Source organism: Anguilla rostrata, chromosome 3, assembly GCF_018555375.3.
Source record: "Anguilla rostrata isolate EN2019 chromosome 3, ASM1855537v3, whole genome shotgun sequence".
Lineage (NCBI taxonomy): Eukaryota > Metazoa > Chordata > Actinopteri > Anguilliformes > Anguillidae > Anguilla > Anguilla rostrata.
In genome coordinates, this window is record NC_057935.1 from 27438815 (window position 1) to 27458443 (window position 19629).

Sequence of the window (19629 nt, forward strand, 5' to 3'; positions counted from 1 at the left end):
AGCTGCCCTCTAATTAGCCGATATGACTCCCCTAATGAGGCAGCCCAGGGGCCCGAGTGGAGACAGAGCTCCCCAGTGCTCCCCAGAGCTCCCCAGCGCTCCCCAGCGCTCCCCAGAGCTCCCCAGAGCTCCCCAGAGCTCCGGTCCCTGTGCTCTATTGTTTATGCTGCACATCTCAGCCCTGTTGAGTGAGGAGAGACGCCTGCTGGTCCTCACAAGAACACACACGCACACACTCACACACACTCGTGCACATGCACACATGCACTCGCACGCGCATGCTCACACACACACACGCGCACACACACTCACACGCGTGCGCACACACACTCTCGCACGCACGCTCACTCGCACGGTGGTGGAACTGGGGTTGTCTGGGAGGGTTTCGGGAGGGAAACGTAAATCTTTTAATTTACGATTCCTTTGGCTTGACCCCCTTCGCCACCCTGTAACCTGGACATGGTTAAGTTCATCACCTCAGTTATGACCGTTTGTCATTTCACAGACTGGTTTGGGCGGACAGATTCGTTCTGTCCTTCCCCTGGGGTTCAGGCTCTATTTCGGTCACAGGTATGAACCGGCGATTAATGAAGCGATGGCTTACCAATACATGGCCTGTTCCTTTGAGCTAAGGCTCCCTGTGCTGAGCTACAGTGGAGATGCTAATTTGTCTGAGCAGGAATTCACAACTGCAAGCATTTTAAGAAGTGTTGGCTTTATGTGTGGTCTTTTTCATGCACTGAGATTTCTAAAGCCCGGTGATATTGAGGTTTGAAATTTTAAAACGGTCTGGAATGGACTCTGTATCACTTGTACTGTTTTTTGAAAGTTTTCGGGGTTTGGATTTTACATTTATTCATTCTTTATACAAGACTACTTTCTAAAATTAATGTGTAATAGGATATATATATATATATATATGTATATTTATATATAGTGTGCATGTGTGTGCTCGACTGCCAGACATCGTCTTACCTCCTGAGCTATGGCGACATAGCTCAGGAGTGACCATGTCTGGCATCAGTTCGTTCAACCCGCCTGGGCATGTCAAGTGTCCTTGAGCAGACACCTACCTAAAAATGCTCTGGCGAATGAGAGGCATCAATTGTAAAGCGCTTTGGATAAAAGCGCTATATAAATGCAGTCCATTTACCATTTACCATTTACATGTGTAGGGAGAGAGAGAGCAATAGAGAGAGAGTGAACAATGATGGAGTGGACTGCAGCATTAATGCAAGTTAGCATAAGGCCACACTTACAGTATTTTCTGGCTTTGTTAATTTACCAAATGGATCTGAATATGCCTTTCTGTTTGAACAAGTTGGTCAAAATTAAAAGGAATTTTCTTTTTTGAAGGGTGGGTAATATGTATTTGTATTACTTTATTTTTGCTTTTGTGGTAGCTGCATGTTTCTATTCAGGGACATAAAAGTTAATAAATAATTAATAAATATTATTTCTTAATGATTTGTATTGAAATTACAAATTGTTTATTATTTTCTGTAAGCAATGCATGTTATTGTTATGGGTTCATCATTATTGTGGCATCAAACGGTGTGTTTCTACTTCATTCTTTTATTTCCCCTTGTGCCAATTCCTTGTCACCAAGACCAAAATGCACCAGGAACAAACAATATTGCGTTTATTTTTTCCACATTAGTAAAGATAAAATTTAAAAATGAAAAAACTTCTATATCCTTCTGAAGATCCAATCACAAATGAATGGTTTTGGTGGTGTTTGTGTTTGCGTCTGCGTTTCTGTGCGTATGTGCTGGGTGGGGGGGGGGAGGTGGGAGTTGTAAATTGCATTTTGGAAAAGGGAAAAACTGAATATTCAAATAAGAGGAGGATAATTTCTCCTGGGGAAAGTGCGGTAACGACGGGGAAGGGCTTTGAGGTTGCCGCTGCTCAGGATTAGGCCTGCTTTGTTTGCCTCCCGTTTCATTATTAAGATTAAGAAGGGGAGGGGGGGGGGGGGACTCCTGGCATACTTTTTCAGGCCGGGTAATGCTGTTATGCGCTACTGTTTCCTGTGTTTTTGAGGCTGCCTTTCAGCGCTGGCCCTCTGGGGACTTTTGAATAGGCTTGGGTTACCGCAAGACCCCCTCCTACGGGACCGTCAGGGCCCGCTAATGCAGCCAACAGGAGCCCCCCCCCCCCCCCCCCCCCACACATCCCAACCCCCTCCCCGAGCAGGGTCCTCTGATCCATTTTAACCTTTTGGCCCCACCCCCCCTCCTCCCAGAAAGCTTTGGGAGGGGCCAAAGAGAGCAGGTGACTGATGGGCACTGTCAATACGGCCCGCTGATAATATGCATATGAGCTCCAGCCAAACCACCTCCCCCCTCCCCTTCACTCCCCCTCTCGGTTCCCCCTCCCACTCTCCCTCCCTTGCTCTAATGCAAATCAGCCTGCGCCCGCCTCCCTCTCCCTCTCTCTCCCCCCTCTCTCTCTCTCTCTCTCTCTCTCTCTCTCGCCCGCCCGCTCCGGCAGCGTGGGCTTTGTTGTGGGTCGGTCCGAGCTGCAGAAAGCCACTCGGTCTCGCAGGGGGAGCCAGCAGCAGCAGCAGCAGCAGCTCCCACAGGTTCCTGACGCCGGCTCGGATCGTACCGGCTCGGACTCGGGGGGGTGGGTGGCTAAACGGGCCCGGGAACGGCAAGGGGGGGGGTCTGAATCGCAACCGGAGCCGCTTCCATTTTAAAAAAAACCCCTTTTGTCTGCTTGGTGAGTTTCCTCCGTTCCTCCAACCACCCCCCTTCCCCTTCCCCTTCCCCTTCCCCCCCCTCCGGCTTTTGTTTAGTCTCGGGTCCTGACTCTGGCGTGCGGCGGCGGCGGCGGCGAAGTGCGGCTCGCTGCCTCACCTGTGACCGCCCGCCCGAGACGCCCTCGCGAGGAGCCGGCTCTTTGTCCGAGTCGCCGCTGCGTCCGCGTGCGCCCGTGCGTTTCCGACCGCGGTAAGGCAGTCGGCCGGGGAGCGGTTTGTTTTGCGTCGCTCGAAGCGCGGCTGTGAATGTTTAGCGCTGCTTAGCCTGCGTCTCGGCAGAACCGCCTGCCTGTTGGATTTGCTGTGGCTTCGGTGGGGTCGGTGGGGGGTGATATTAGTGGAAATTCTGTGAAATTTGGGAAACTTGGCGCACGTAAAGGCTCCTCCATTCCGTGGATCTGATTATGGAAAACATAACACAGTCCAGTGAGCGAGGTAGATGAGCTTTGATTATTTGGAGCGGGGGGGGGGGTCTTGTTTCTGTGTTGTTATTGCTGAAGCACTTTTCATGAGAGGTTTGAGTTGTATCAATGTTTTCATAGCTCTTGTGCGATATTGCCTTTGGTTTACAAAACTTTATAGCGACGACTTCATTAATTTGGTGTTTACATGGCTTTTCGTTGAGTCTTTGCAGCTTTTTGGCAAAAAAGAATTTACAGCTTTTAGCACCCATATACGTTAAAAATATCATGCCTTATATTTCACACGCTTTGACGAAGTAGAGTCTGAAGTCGCAAAAAAGAAAAAAAGCTGGGAAGAAATGAGGCTCCACTGTGGAACCCTGCCTCTGTGTTACGTTGGTTGTGTTGTTGAGGTGTAATGGATATTTTGATATTTTATACACCCACAGATGGTATTGCTTTATCCCAGTACCCGCGGGCATTGTGACTACGTTTCCCAGTTTCCCCTGATCCCGTCCCGTTCCACCCTGGACGCTTCCCCGGAGCTCGGTTTTGGGCCATGTGGTTCTGATTTGCTGTGCGTCCCGGGTCGCTCAGAACCAGAGCTAGCAGGGCCCGGGTCTGGGGGGAAATGTAAATATTGTGGGACGGAGCCTAATGAACTGTGAGCGTTAATCCCCCCTTCCCCCCCCCCCCCCAGCAGAGACACACTTCAGAGCCTGTGGCTCACATTCACACACACACACACACACGCACGCGCACACACACTGTGCTCTCATCCTTCGGGTCACTGGGTCACATGGAAATGAAGTCGTCCTGATCAGCACCATATGCCTGGGTAATATGGCAGGAGGAGGTATTTTATGGAAATGTGTGCTTGGTCCCACAGTTTCTCTTTTTTTAAATAATAAAAAAAAAGAATCTGGCTGTCTCAGACGGAATTCTCCTTCCTAAGGCCCAAGAGGGGAAATGAGGGGAGAGGGAATTGGGGAGGGGGGGTTAAAAAGATTGGAGTTGGGAGTTGGGGGGTGCCACAGCCATATTCTGGCTCTTACGCTTTTTATCTGTGTGTGTGTGACTGTGTGTGCATTTGCTTCCTTGTGTGTGTTTTTTTTTTGTATACATGTGTCTATATGTATGTGTGTCTGTGTGTGGTTTTGTGTATCTGCGAGTGTGTGTGTGTGTGTACTGATCGAGCTCTCTCCACACTGTAACAGCACTATTCTGGCCTTGTTTCTGTGCTCCTTCCAATTAGACAGCTTTGGCGGGGGGGGGGTTCCAGTCCTTCAGACTGCCCTGGAGAGTCGGTCTGCGTGCTTCCAAAGGCGCATTTTCCCTTCCCCTCTCCCCCCCCATAATGCGCTCGGCCTCTCAGCCTTTCACTTCCATTGAAACACTAGATGTTTATCTGATCAAATTTGAAATGCGCGTATGCGTTAACAAAGAGAGACGTAGGCTAGCGCCGGAGCCGTCGCTTTGTGTGGCTTCCACAATGCTTTCTCAGAGTGCCATTTTGCACCTCCGCTGATGGGTCAGCGCTGCGAATCGGAGATAGGCGAGCCTCTCCGTCTGTCACTCACAGCCGCCGGGAGTGAGACGCGGCAGGCGGAGGAGGCGGAGGCAGGAAAACGCACAGAAAGATGCCCCGGTCTTTATCGTAAGGGGGGTTACCGCTATTTTAGAAGGCGTTTTTAAGTCATATTGCGTACGGCTTTATAGAAGCGGTCACGCCAGTATGTTAACACTGCACCTGTTCATTTGTCTGAGTACGCTTTATGGTTATGTGTATGTTTACTTTTGGGTAAGATTAATGCTGGCATTAAAAAAAAAAAAAATTTAGTAGTAAGTTGATCCTACCAGAAATAATATATATAGTCTAGTATATTATGCAGAAATATGGCCTCCCCAGCCTGTGTTTCTGGGAGTGAATGATTATATTTGTTATTCAGTTATAAAATCCCTGGATGTTTATAGCCTACCCAAATAAACAATGTTTTTTTTTCAGATAATTGTTTATTTGCACTTATTTTTTGTTACTTAAGGACTCACCTTTACTTGTTTGCCTTAAAAATTATTTGTCCTTATTTTGGTGGTATAAATGTGATGTTCACTAAGTATATCGTTATAATTGAATGTTTCTGTAAAATTATACATTTTGCCTTAAACTGTTGTTTGAAAACCACTTGTCACTTGCTAAACTGCAAGTAAATTAACATTTAAACAGCAGTTGTATGTGAATAACAATGATGTCTGTATTGGAGGTGTGAGTAGGCTCTTATGGAAAGTGAGTTTGTGGGCTGTGTATGTTGAGTTAACAGACTTTGTGCAGGAGGTTAGTGAGGTGCTGTAGGTGTTGAGTTTGTGTGCTGTGTATGTTGAGTTAACAGACTTTGTGCAGGAGGTTAGTGAAGTGCTGTAGATGTTGAGTGTGTGTTGAGTTAACAGACTTTGTGTAGGAGGTTAGTAAGGTACTGTAGGTGGTGGGTTTGTGTGCTGTGTATGTTGAGTTAACAGACTTTGTGCAGGAGGTTAGTGAAGTGCTGTAGATGTTGAGTGTGTGTTGAGTTAACAGACTTTGTGTAGGAGGTTAGTAAGGTACTGTAGGTGGTGGGTTTGTGTGCTGTGTATGTTGAGTTAACAGACTTTGTGCAGGAGGTTAGTGAGGTCCTGTAGATGTTGAGTGTATGTTGAGTTAACAGACTTTGTGTAGTGAGGTGCTGTAGGTGTTGAGTTTGTGTGCTGTGTATGTTAACAGACTTTGTGTAGGAGGTTAGTAAGGTACTGTAGGTGGTGGGTTTGTGTGCTGTGTATGTTAACAGACTTTGTGTAGGAGGTTAGTAAGGTACTGTAGGTGGTGGGTTTGTGTGCTGTGTATGCTATGTTAATAAACTTTGTGCAGGAGGTTAGTGCTGTAGATTGTGTGTCCAGATTGAGTGTGTGTCCAGTGTGTATATTATGTTAATAGACTTGCTGGAGGTGCGGGTAGGGTGGATGGTGATGGGACACAGGCCGCTGTGGAGGGTCCCGCAGGATTCAGGACCCAGACCTGGAAACAGGCCCGTCAAGTGCTGGGGGAGGGGCATTTAGACAAAAGGGTCATCAAACCAGGGGGGCACAAGGACCCCCTCCCCCCCCCCCCAGCGTTCGCGCACACACACACTTCTCAGGGCTCCATTTCGGCTGACCTCCTCCTGCCTGGAGATGTTTGTTTTAAGAAGGATTGCATTTCAGCCAGGCCCCTGTTACATAGCCATAATGCAGGGAGCTGAAATATGACACTTCAGATACGGCAAATTAGAATTTTTCAGTCGGGAAAGGGGGGGGGGGGGGAGAATAATGAAAGCGAAGGCATGAGGGTCCTTGAGCCGGTATGATTCAAAGAGGGGAAGATCAAAGTTATTTTTTCATGTGTGTTTCTTTTTGATCTTTCCATGTTCAGAACATGTAGACTGCTTCTTTATTTTGTAATGCATATTATAGCAGCTGTGTATATGTGTTTGTGTGTGTGTGTGTATGTGTGTGGGTTTGTGTGAAAGTGTGTGTGTGTGTGTGTGTGAGTATGTGCGTACACGTGTGTGTGTGTGTGTGTGTGTGTGTATAAAAACAGTACTTGAAAGATGTGAGTAGGTACTTGCAGTAGTATCTGGTTCAAGACCCCTTGGCTGGTTCATTGGTTCTTTGCACCCTGCGATTTTATTGAAATATATTCTTGTGAATGAAATTCATCATTTTAAAATCAGGAGGCAACATCCCCACTACATAAAGAGAATTTCCTAGCAAAGCTGAGATTCCTGGCTCGCAGATACAGTACGAGAACCAAAAATAATATATGTAAATGACATTGACATCGTTTGGATACTGTCAGTGGACGTGCTATAGATATTATGAGGCTTCTTTGTGCTTTGTAGAGCCCATCCACATTATTGTTTGAATTTATTATGAACAGCAGTGTGTTTCATTCATGTTTTTGTGTAATTAGCAATAAAGGAGGAATATTCAGGCTCTGTATATTTACAGGTGGAAAGCTCTGAATGACACAGGTGGACAGGAATAATAATTAAACAAAAAAAACAATAAATACATTAGTATTTGGACAGTGACAAAATTTTTGTTGTTTTGGCTTTGTACCCCAGCCCATGGATTTGAAATGAAACAATGAATATGAGGTTAAAGTGCAAGCTCTCAGCTTTATTGAAGGGTAATTACATCTATATTGAGTGATCCTTTAACCTTTATCCTTATAAGCATCACAGCCCTTTTTATGCATAGTCCCCCATTTTAGAGGACCAAAAGTAATTGGACAAAATAATATAATGTTAAATAAAGTCATCATTTAGTACTTGGTTGCAAATCCTTTTTGTCTGTATGACCCTCAGACATTACCAGACACTCGATATCTTCTGTAGTTACGCTGTGCCAGGCCTGTACTGCAGCTGTCTTCAGTTCCTGTTTGTTTCAGGGGCTTTTTGCCTTCAGGCTTGTTCTCAGCAAGTGAAACACTCTGAACGCATTCAGTTGTATTCAAGTCTCGGCCAATCAGGAACATTTCAGTTGTTGGGATCATTGTCCCTGCTGCAAGGTGAAATACTGTCCAATGAGTTTTGTGGCATTTGGCTGGATGTGAGCAGATGGATGTTTCTGTACACTTCGTCTTGCCCGAGCCATAACAGGGGTGTTTTGGGTCATGAGCAGTTCATTTCTTTGTCTTTCCATCACTTTGGTACTAGTTAATACTCATCTCTCCAAAAGACTTTGTTCCACAACTCTACAGTTTTCAATGTACTTTTTTTTTTTCTTTTTTTTTTAGCAAACTCTAACCTGGCCATTCTGTTCTTCTTGAGGCTTAACACTGGTTTGCATCTTGTAGTGAACCCTCTGAGGTTATGCTGGTGTAGTCTTATCTTCATGGTAGTCTGATACGCATGTATGCCTGTGTCCGTGAGACTGTTTTTGATCTGCCTTGCTGCCTTGCAGTTGAAAAGGGGTAACACTTATCCAATGTTTTTGCTATGTCTCGGATTGATTTATTCTGATTTGTCAGCCTTATGCTGATCTGCTTTACTAGCATTGAGACTTATTTGGTCCTCATGTTGGGAGACAACAGCAGCAGACTCCCGATGACCCAGGGCATGAAATGAACTTTTTCACCTACTAGCCAGAGCGGCTAGTGGATTCTAAAAATCACAGGCCATTTTCAGCATTTTATTAGCTACAGTACCTTTTACAGTATAACACTGCCTGTTCGGTTGCCTAAGAATTTGGTTGCCTGATTGAGTAGAAAATCATAGCAGCTGCAGTTTGTAGCAGAATTTGGTTGGTGGCAGGTGTTAAGTTCATACCCTAGCCACACCTAGAATCAACACCAGACCTTTCTCTAGCTTACTTGTACATGAATGATGCAACAACACATAGCTGGCCAAGAAACAGTCATGCAGCCAATTGTCCTATTACTTTTGATTCTCTAAAATGGGGAAACTATGTATAAAAAGGGCTGTAACTCTTACACAGATCACCCGATATGGATGTGAATGCCGTCAAATTAAAGCTGACAGTCTGCACTTCAACCTCATAGTCATCATTTAATTTCAAATCCAATGTGCTGGAGTACAGAGCCAAAAGATCACGAAATTGTAGCTCCCATAGTTCATTGCAAGTCTTTGTTTGTGATGTGTGTGAGATATTTCTGAAACGCTTAATGGGAATTGCATTACAGTGTCAAATTAGATGACTGGTTTTTCTGGGCACAACGTAATTGTGATATCGTTATGCTTTTGCTGAAGTGTGGTGATTTTTCCCTTTAGAATTAAACAAAGTAAATAATGATTTAGAGAGTAAAATGGACACCAGTGGCTGAATGTATAAAAAACGGTGCATCATGGGTTTGCACATTGACGGCTCCATGATCTGACTCCTCCACCCCCTTGCTTTGTTGCAGTGACCCTTCCAAAGAGCCTCCAGTCTCCTCCTCCTCCGCCACCTTCATCTTCCTCGTCGCCGGCGAAGCCCACCAGGCGCTCGATGCAGTCGCCGTACAGGCTGAGCGCCCCCCTGCCCCCGCTGCCCGTCAGGAAGGGGGTGCGGGGGCGGCGGCCCAAGAGCGAGACCATCGCCATGCTGAAGGCGGCGGCCGAGGCGGCCGCTGCAGCCGCGGCGGCGGCCTCCGCGCAGAACGGCACGGCGCAGGGCGCCGCCGCCGCCTCCGCCGCGCAGGTCGCCCCCCGGCCCCACAGGAAGAGGGGGCCCAAACCGGGCAGCAAGGTACCTCGCCCTCCCCCGTTTCTCTCCTCCCAGATGCGGGTCATCCCAGAGATGATTAGCCCCGACGCTAACCCTGTGTAGCTGGTCACCGAAGCGCAGTCTGTTTTTAGAGACATGGCCAGTCCATAGAATGCTCCACCTGCAGGTCCCCCATTTCGCCTCTGAGAAAAATGTTCATAACCTGGCGGTACCCTGGTGTGCTGGCTTCAGTGAGGCACCTCATCAGCACAAAAAATATTTGTAATTCCAGAGATGGATATCCCCACACGCAGCCTTTTCAAATTTTTTGGCATGTGACAGACGCACTGTCTCCATTTTTAAAGAGACCCGATGCGCTCTTCCAGCTGTACACATCGGTTTGGTCAGTATGTATAATTGAAAAATGGTACAAGATAAAGAGAGATGGGTCTGTGCTCCAAGTGGATTCACTTTGTGATCATTTATTGACAAGTTAATGAAACAAACACAAAAAAACTCAAAAAATCTCAGGAATGTTTTGGCCTGAGCCTTTGGCCGATTTGCGTGATACTGGAAATAATATAGGCTACACAGGTGCCGGTATGCTCAGTAAAATGTTAATTAGTTCAGTAAATTATTGTCAGATAGATCTATGAGCATAGATCTATCAGCATCAGTGAATTTTAAAAATGACATAGTGTTTTTGTTGAGTACATCAGGAAATAACCATCATGAATAACTATAATAGTCACATGTCTTCACTGAATAAGGATCTGTTTAGGCTATCTGCGGTCGGCTAAATCTTGAAAGGCCCATTTTCAATAATCGCAGTGCGGCCAGATAAGAATGGGATGAACCATGAATAAATGTAGTGATTACATGCATAAACAGAGACATGCGTGAAGTACTTGCAGGATTTTAGCCAGCAATGTTACGGCCTCAATGGTTCTCCCTAGTCATGTGACGCATGTGCAAAGTGTTTTCATTAACGATACTGTGAGGCATTAAGGTCAATTACTTCCACTTAGTTTGTCTATTGTTACACTGTTACACTTTCAATGTGACACTTTCATGCGTATTAGGATTTGCTTTCAATAACATTACAAGAAACGAACCGTTATCTGCTGATGTGGATGGATTATATGTTATCTCTCAGTCACTTGGTCCCTGGCAGGCTCTTGGAATGTGAGGTTTGCACTTCAGTCCAAAGCAGGAGGGGGGGGGGGGGGAGTGGGGCGGGGTGGGCGTGGCTGTACTGTTGAGAAGGTCTTTAGTGCCCCAGGACTGGGTATAGCAGTGACAGGCAGGGCTTTGTATTTAACTAGATAGATTGGGGCAGGGCTATTAATAATGTTGGGCAGGTTTCTCGTGCCTCAGGTGGAGCTGTGGGTTGGGCCAAGCCGTCACTGTGGGTGGTGGGGTTCTTTGGTACCCTGGTGGGGTGTGCTGTGGGCGGAGCCCTGACAGTGGGCGGGACTTTGTGTTTCAGAGGAAGCCTCGAGTGGTCCAGAGCTCGTCCTCGGCTGGCTCCCCGGCCGCGGCTCCGGAGTCCAGACTGGCCGGCGTTCAGGTACCAAAGGATGGGCCCAGCCACCTTAACGCCAACCCCGCAGTCATGTCCACAGGTAAAGCACCGCTCCACTTATCGGCCTCCTGGAGCAGTGGCCAAAGACTGCTCTCCTGACCAATGAGCCAGTTACCTACCACTTAACTCATCCCTCCTGGCTTCTTTGGTCTGAACTGATTGCTGATTTTGAGGTGAAAACAAGAACTAGGAGACCCTGCTTCTCTCCAGGTCCTGTGTTGGCAAGGCCCGCCCTAGATCTTAGAACACAATTAACGTGCAGTCAAAGCACTGTGTAAGAGAACGCATTTTCTATTTGAACTGTGGCTGTGAATAACCATTAGCTGCCTGGTTAATCCTTTTGAGAAGGTAAGGATCGTACGGTTAATCTTCAAAACATTTTAGTTCACTACACAGCGTGATTTGACATAAATTGTGCTATCTTGCCTTTGAATACGCATTTGTAACAATAATAAGAATAAATGTATTTGTACAGAACCTTTTCATACATGGGTTGCAGCACAAAGTGCTTCATAGTTGAAAGACAAAGCATGTGTAAAATGACAGTAAAAGGCTAGGGAAAAAAAGTGACAGTTTATGCATGAATTGCCGAATGTGATACCTCATTAAAAGAATCTTAGGAGGAACCAGCAAGCGATGATCTTCACAGTTCAGAGACTGTTTCTCCTAATGGTCCTGGGTCTCTGTTGACCTGGCACATGCCACAGCACCCCACAGAAATACCCTAGCGTTAGCATCATTAGCCGGGAGAAGGCTTTACCCTCTTTGATCGTGCCTGGACTCTGGCGTGGGTGCGCTGCTTTGACCTTTTAAAACCCATAATCTTACACCCCCGCTCCTGTCCGGACTCTGAAAACATGCCCTCTAACACCTAATGAGGAACTGTGGTTAATTTGGGATTAAGACCGTAAAACCGTGGAATGAACATGGAAACATTTTCCTTTTTATAATGAGTATAATTTGTTAGTGGATTTAGTGCTTCTGCAGCCTTATGGGACCACCAATGACAGTATCACGTTCCACCAAATAGGTGGTGCTGTGAGTCGGACCGTGACGCAAGTGGGTAACTGCACATTTGCTGGGCTGTGTGCGTAAGATGGAGAAATTCCGGTTCTGTGAATTTCCAGAGATGAATCTAGCTGAGCTGATGCTGCAGAATCATATCGAAACACAGGGCATGCCTGCCCATTCCAGCCACCAAAGGGCTTGTCCTCTCCCCCATGAGTCACCAGGGCAGCTGTGTGCTTTCTGTGAAGCAAAGGAATATTCACGCATCACCGGAAAAACTCTCTACTGCCTTCTGCCTTCTCTACTGTTAGATAGTGAAGAGAGGCTGAGGCATCATAGCACCCATTTCAGCATCGCAGTGACTCTGCCTTCTCTACTGTTAGATTGTGAAGGAGCCTGAGGCATCATAACACCCATTTCAGCATCGCAGTGACTCTGCGCTTCTCTACGTTATGAAGGTACCACTCATACCAGGCCATTGTCAGCTTGCAGTGCTGTCCTTCATGTATAGGTCAGTGAAGGAGGTGACATCATAGCAACCCTATTCTAGCATACCAGAACCTCCATCTCTCTGTAGAACTTGATAGCTGAGACACTGATATGCTTGCGGGACAAGTGACCCCCCGCCCTTTACTGTTAGATGTGAAGAATCACTGAGGCTAATCTAGCTCACAGATTAGCATGATGACTGCCTTCTCTACTGTTAGATAGTGAAGAGAGGCTGAGGCATCATAGCACCCATTTCAGCATCGCAGTGACTCTGCCTTCTCTACTGTTAGATAGTGAAGAGAGGCTGAGGCATCATAGCACCCATTTCAGCATCGCAGTGACTCTGCCTTCTCTACAGTTCACTAGGTACCATCTAATACCAGGGGCATTTTGTAGGCTATAGCAGGGGTCCTGAATCTTATCCAGAAAGGGCCGGTGTTCAGGTTCAGGTTTTTGTACCAACCAAGCAGTAACACACCTGATTCTACTAATCAAACACTCGAGTCTTTGCTAAGGACCTTGATTAGTAGAATCGGGTGTGATATTGCTTGGTTGGAACAAAAGCCTGCACCCACATCGGCCCTTTCTGGATAAGATTGAGGATCACTGGGCTACATCTAGCTTCACAGATTAGCATAGCCACAACTTGGAGCCATGTAAATATGTATTATTATGCCTTATTCGGTGTGGGCAACCATGAAAGGCTCTCCTCAGATGAAAAATCCCATCATGTTTATTTGTAGAATTTTTGAATACACGGATTTAAAAATAAACGGCTCTAAATAAAAACACGAAGGGAAGATGTGCTAATTTAGTACTGAGAGGGAGCCAAAGATGCGCTGTACCCAGTGTCGGTATGCAGGAATTCTGAGCGACACAATCCAATACAGATGTGCACTGAGGACATATGGTCATTTAATTTGGAATATAGCACTGTTGAAAATAAAATTCATTTTAGAATTCTGAAATAAAAAGAACACTGAATGAATGGTAAATGGATGGACTGCATTTATATAGCGCTTTTATCCAAAGCGCTTTACAATTGATGCCTCTCATTCGCCAGAGCAGTTAGGGGTTAGGTGTCTTGCTCAAGGACACTTCAACACGCCCAGGACGGGGTTTGAACCGGCAACCCTCCGACTGCCAGACAATCGGTCTTGCCTCCTGAGCTATGTTGCCTGAGCTATGTTGCACAGAATGCTAATGAAAAAGGGAAAATGAGTTGTCTTATTTTGTTGTTAAAATAAATGAAAAAGAGGGAAATGACAGTTGGTTTCCTTAATTAGGGTACATTGCTGAAGGTTCTTCATAATGTAATACTATCCGCTGCCTACTTCTGTGCAATAACATTGCTGTTATTGCAAGTTTGAGTAATATCCGATCGTTTGAACGGTTTAGGAAAATTGCCACACTTCTCGCTGTTTGAATGCTAATTTCACAGAATTTGTGTGCAGACCTCCTGAACCGCATGACCTCGTCTGCCTGAACACCCAGGCGTTCGTTTAGTTTTAAAAACAGTGCTACGCTGCTGTGCCTTTCCGCTGTCTCTGCTGCTCTGTTTGTTTAGCCCTGTGGTTCTTTAGCGCAGGGGTAGCTGAGGGCTGCGGCGTCCTGCTGGTTCTTGGTGTACTTTAGCATTTAGGTGTTTAATGTCTGTCACTGATTGGAAGAGTTCAAATAGTTCACACAGCTTGTTACCAAGTCCTAAAATGGCTGCTGAATGAAAGGAGACCGCAAGAACCTACTGACACTGCGGCCCTCCAGGACTGGAGTTAAACCTGCAGACACTGCGGCCCTCCAGGACTGGAGTTAAACCTGCAGACAATGCGGACCTCCAGGTCTGGAGTTAAACCTGCAGACAATGCGGCCCTCCAGGACTGGAGTTAAACCTGCAGACACTGCGGCCCTCCAGGACTGGAGTTAAACCTGCAGACACTGCGGCCCTCCAGGACTGGAGTTAAACCTGCAGACACTGCGGCCTCCAGGCTGATTAAACCTCAGACACTGGGCCCTCCAGGACTGGAGTTAAACCTGCGGACACTGTGGCCCTCCAGGTCTGGAGTTAAACCTGCAGACACTGCGGCCCTCCAGGACTGGAGTTAAACCTGCAGACACTGCGGCCCTCCAGGACTGGAGTTAAACCTGCAGACACTGCGGCCCTCCAGGACTGGAGTTAAACCTGCAGACACTGCGGCCCTCCAGGACTGGAGTTAAACCTGCAGACACTGCGGCCCTCCAGGACTGGAGTTAAACCTGCAGACACTGCGGCCCTCCAGGACTGGAGTTAAACCTGCAGACACTGCGGCCCTCCAGGACTGGAGTTAAACCTGCAGACACTGCGGCCCTCCAGGACTGGAGTTAAACCTGCAGACACTGGGGCCCTCCAGGACTGGAGTTAAACCTGCAGACACTGCGGCCCTCCAGGACTGGAGTTAAACCTGCAGACACTGGGGCCCTCCAGGACTGGAGTTAAACCTGCAGACACTGCGGCCCTCCAGGACTGGAGTTAAACCTGCAGACACTGCGGCCCTCCAGGACTGGAGTTAAACCTGCAGACACTTCGGCCCTCCAGGTCTGGAGTTAAACCTGCAGACACTGTAGCCCTCCAGGTCTGGAGTTTGACACCTGTGCTGTAGGACTTGGGTTTGGCTCTCATACTCTAAAGCCCTTTTACTCAAATCACGCCCCTCGAGGTCCAGGAACCGCAGGTTTTCCACCCTCCCTTTACCTCAGAGTCCAGTCTAAATACAGTTTGGCCAGTCAGTAGCACTGACTCTTCAGTTAATTACCTGGCTGAGGAGAAAACCAGGGCTGGATTTGGATTCATGGTCCAGATTTAAGTCTCGTAAGCCATTGTTCTGCAGTGTCACCTGACGTGTGCGTCTGTGTGCCCGTGTGCAGTGTGCGTGTACGTGAACAAGCACGGGAACTGCGGCCCCCACCTGGACAGGAAGCAGATGCAGCAGCTCCCGGACCACTTCGGGCCGGGCCCGGTCAACCTGGTCCTGCAGCAGGCCGTGCAGGCCTGCGTGGACTGCGCCTTCCAGCCCAAGATCCTCTTCAACTTCCTGCAGTCGGAGTCCGACGGCGGGGAGGTCATTAAAGGTGCGCGCTGGAACAGGGGGTCGACATGGGGAACGTGAGGAGGGTGGTGTTTTTGTGGGGGGTGGCCTGATTATTAATCTTTTATTTTATAATCTTTTTTTTTTATTTTTAAGTTTGCTTTTATGTCGCCTCTTTTTATTTGATAATAATTTTGGATTATTATTGCCGCTTTAATTTTATTTTTGCTTTTGTTCTTTTCCGTATTTGTGTGAAACGTTTTGAGCAGATTCTTGCAGGATCGTGAGCTTACAAATATAGATCATAATTCATATTATAAATAATAAATTATTCACAATTTATATTATTATTACTTTTTTGGGGGTGCAGCTGTCCTGTGTTGGCGGGGGGCATCATGGGGTTGCGGGGATCCCTCCCCCCGAGTGAAAATGCAGGAAGAAAATGAGACGAAAGCGCGATGGCCCTGCGCTTTAGATATTCATAGAAATCCGTCTGTGATGGACACGCTTGGCGTGGCGGTAGAGGTGTCTCATTCCGAGCTGAATTGGCGGGCTGGGGGGAAGGCCTGGGCGGGAGCGTGCGCTAATGCTGGGGGCGGAGCCAGAGGGGCTGAGCGCAGGGGGTCCGGCGCTGATGTCATCCGTCTCGGCGTAATGAGGAGTGACACTCGCACATAACCTGGTTTTGGAGCGCCTGATTGGGGCTGTCCCCGGGGGGGGAGGGGGCTCCAGGCCCCGCCGGGACATCTGCTTCTCCTGCCGGCCCGTGTATGCGGGGCGGCCGAGGGGGGAGGGGTTTACCCAGGCTGACACGCACCATCAGCATGAAACGCAGAGAAAGGCAAAATACATTCAAATAAAACGGCCGGATTGGAAGTCGGAGTGTGTGTCTGCGTTTGTTTGTTTGATTGGGTGTCTGCATGTGTGTGGGCGCATGTGTGTGTGTGATTGCGTGCCTCTATGTGTGTGTGTGTTTGTGTGTGTGTGTGTGTATGCCGCTGTACATGTGCGAGTGTGCCTTTATGCATGCGTGTTGAGAGAGTGTGTATGTGCGTGTGTGTCTACTTCTGCATGTATGAGTGTGTGTGTGTGTGTGTGCATACATACGTGTGTGTGTGTACCCCTGTGCGTGTGCGTGCGGTGTGTGTGTACCTCTGTGCATGTGTGTGTGCATGTATGTGTGTGCGTATGTGCGTGCATGTGCGTGTGTTGTGTGACTGAGGTCTGTGGGGGTTAATGGTAGTCTCGTGTGTGTGTGTGTGTGTGTGTGTGTGTGTGTGTGTGTTTGTGTGTGACTGAGGCCTGTGGGGGTTAATGGTAGTCGTGTGTGTTTGTGTGCGTGTGTGCTTGCGTGTGTGACTGAGGCCTGTGGGGGTTAATGGTAGTCTTGTGTGTGTGTGTGTTTGTATGCGTGTGTGCTTGCGTGTGTGTGTGTGTGTGTGTGTGTGTGTGTGTGTGACTGAGGCCTGTGGGGGTTAATGGTAGTCTTGTGCGTGTGTGTGTGTGTGTTTGTGTGTGTGTGTGCTTGCGTGTGTGACTGAGGTCTGTGGGGGTTAATGGTAGTCTTGTGTGTGTGTGTGTGTGTTTGTGTGCGTGTGTGCTTGCGTGTGTGACTGAGGTCTGTGGGGGTTAATGGTAGTCTCGTGTGTGTGTATGCGTGCGTGCGTGTATGCGTGTGTGCGTGCGTGTGTGTGTGTGTGTGTGTGTGTGTGTGTGTGCGTGAGTGCGTGTATGCCTGTGTGCGTGCGTGGTGTGTGTGTGTGCGTGCGTGCGTGTGTGTGTGCATGCGTGTGCGTGCGTGCGTGTGTGTGTGTGTGTGTGTGTGCGTGTGCATGTGTGCATGCGTGTATGTGTGTGTGCATGCGTGTGTGTCTATGCATGTGCGTGTGCATGTGTGCGTGCGTGTATGTGTGTGTGCATGCGTGTGTGTGTGTGTGTGTGTGTGCGTGTGGGTGATGTGTGCGTGCGTGTATGTGTGTGTGCATGTATGCGCGTGTGTGTGTGTGTGTGTGTGTGTGCGTGTGGGTGCATGTGTGCGTGCGTGTATGTGTGTGTGCATGCGTGTGTGTGTGCGTGTGTGTGTGCGTGTAGGTGCATGTGTGCGTGCGTGATAGGCCTGTGGGGGTTAATGGCAGTCTTGTGTGCGTGTGTGTATGCGTGCGTGCGTGTGTGCGTGCGTGTGTGTGTGTGTGTGTGCGTGTGGGTGCATGTGTGCGTGTATGCGTGTGTGCGTGCGTGTGTGTGTGCGTGTAGGTGCATGTGTGCGTGCGTGACAGGCCTGTGGGGGTTAATGGCAGTCTTGTGTGCGTGTGTGTATGCGTGCGTGCGTGTGTGCGTGCGTGTGTGTGTGTGTGTGTGCGTGTGTGTGTGTGTACGCGTGCGTGCGTGCGTGCGTGTGTGTGTGTGTGCGTGTGGGTGCATGTGTGCGTGCGTGACAGGCCTGTGGGGGTTAATGGTAGTCGTGTGTGTGTGTGTGTGTGTTTGTGTGCGTGTGTGCTTGCGTGTGTGACTGAGGTCTGTGGGGGTTAATGGTAGTCTCGTGTGTGTGTGTGTGTTTGTGTGCGTGTGTGCTTGCGTGTGTGACTGAGGTCTGTGGGGGTTAATGGTAGTCTTGTGTGCGTGTGTGTATGTGTGTATGCGTGCGTGCGTGTATGCGTGTGTGCGTGCGTGTGTGTGTGCGTGTGGGTGCATGTGTGCGTGCGTGACAGGCCTGTGGGGGTTAATGGCAGTCTTGTGTGTGTATGCGTGTGTGCGTGCGTGTGTGTGTGCGTGTGGGTGCATGTGTGCGTGCGTGACAGGCCTGTGGGGGTTAATGGCAGTCTTGTGTGTGTGTGTGTATGCGTGCGTGCGTGTGTGTGCGTGTGGGTGCATGTGTGCGTGCGTGACAGGCCTGTGGGGGTTAATGGCAGTCTTGTGTGTGTGTGTGTATGCGTGTGTGCGTGCGTGTGTGTGTGCGTGTGGGTGAATGTGTGCGTGCGTGACAGGCCTGTGGGGGTTAATGGTAGTCTTGTGTGCGTGTGTGTATGCGTGCGTGCGTGTATGCGTGTGTGCGTGCGTGTGTGTGTGCGTGCGTGCGTGTATGCATGTGTGCGTGCGTGCGTGTATGCATGTGTGCGTGCGTGTGTGTGTGCGTGTGGGTGCATGTGTACGTGCGTGACAGGCCTGTGGGGGTTAATGGTAGTCGTGTGTGCGTGTGTGCGTGCGTGCGTGTGTGTGTGTGTGTGTGTGTGTGCGTGCGTGTGGGTGCATGTGTGCGTGCGTGACAGGCCTGTGGGGTTAATGGCAGTCTCATGTTCCCTGTGGCAGTGCGCTCAGAAGGGGGCACCCACTTTGTGCAGCTGCCCTCGGCCAAGAGCGCCTCCTTCGTGCTGCGCTTCCTGGAGACTCTGTGCCACCACCTGCAGTGTGACAACCTGTTCAGCAGCCAGCCCTTCAGCCCCTACATGGCAGCCGGACACACCGCCTACGACAGGAGCAAGTCAGGTACGGCACTGCGTACAGAGTGTGTGTGCGTGCACGCTAGTGTGCGTGAGTGTGCGCGCGTGTAGACGCTAGTGTGCGTGAGTGTTTGTGTGTGTGTGTGTGTGTGCATGTGTGTACTCGCTAGTGTGCGTGAGTGTTTGTGTTTGTGTGTGCGTACACGCTAGTGTGCGTGAGTGTGCACGCGTGTAGACGCTAGTGCGCGTGAGTGTTTGTGTGTGTGTGTGTGCGCATGTATGTACTTGCTAGTGTGCGTGAGTGTGTTTGTGTGCGCTTGAGTGTGCGCGTGCGTGTGTACACGCTAGTGTGCGTGAGTGTTTATGTTTGTGTGTGCGTGTGTACTCGCTAGTGTGCGTGAGTGTTTGTGTTTGTGTGCGCGTGTGTACTCGCTAGTGTGTGTGAGTGTTTGTGTTTGTGTGTGCATGTACACGCTAGTGTGCGTGAGTGTTTGTGTTTGTGTGTGCGTGTGTACACGCTAGTGTGCGTGAGTGTTTGTGTGCGCGTGAGTGTGTGCGTGCGTGTGTACACGCTAGTGTGCTTGAGTGTTTGTGTGTGCTTGTGTACACGCTAGTGTGCGTGAGTGTTTGTGTTTGTGTGTGCGTGTGTACACACTAGTGTGCGTGA

At 48.7% G+C, this 19629-nt stretch overlaps 1 protein-coding gene across 5 annotated transcripts in view; it reads left to right on the top strand.

Moving 5' to 3' along the window:
• scml2 (Scm polycomb group protein like 2) overlaps positions 1–19629 on the top strand; it is a 64228-nt gene that overhangs the window by 32289 nt on the left and 12310 nt on the right. For all 5 annotated transcript variants that reach the window (XM_064327081.1, XM_064327082.1, XM_064327083.1 and 2 more), the window contains exons 8-11: positions 9101–9423; positions 10871–11006; positions 15365–15568; positions 18832–19008. In XM_064327081.1, the coding sequence (XP_064183151.1) occupies positions 9101–9423; positions 10871–11006; positions 15365–15568; positions 18832–19008 (840 nt within the window). The remainder of the gene's footprint in view (positions 1–9100; positions 9424–10870; positions 11007–15364; positions 15569–18831; positions 19009–19629) is intronic.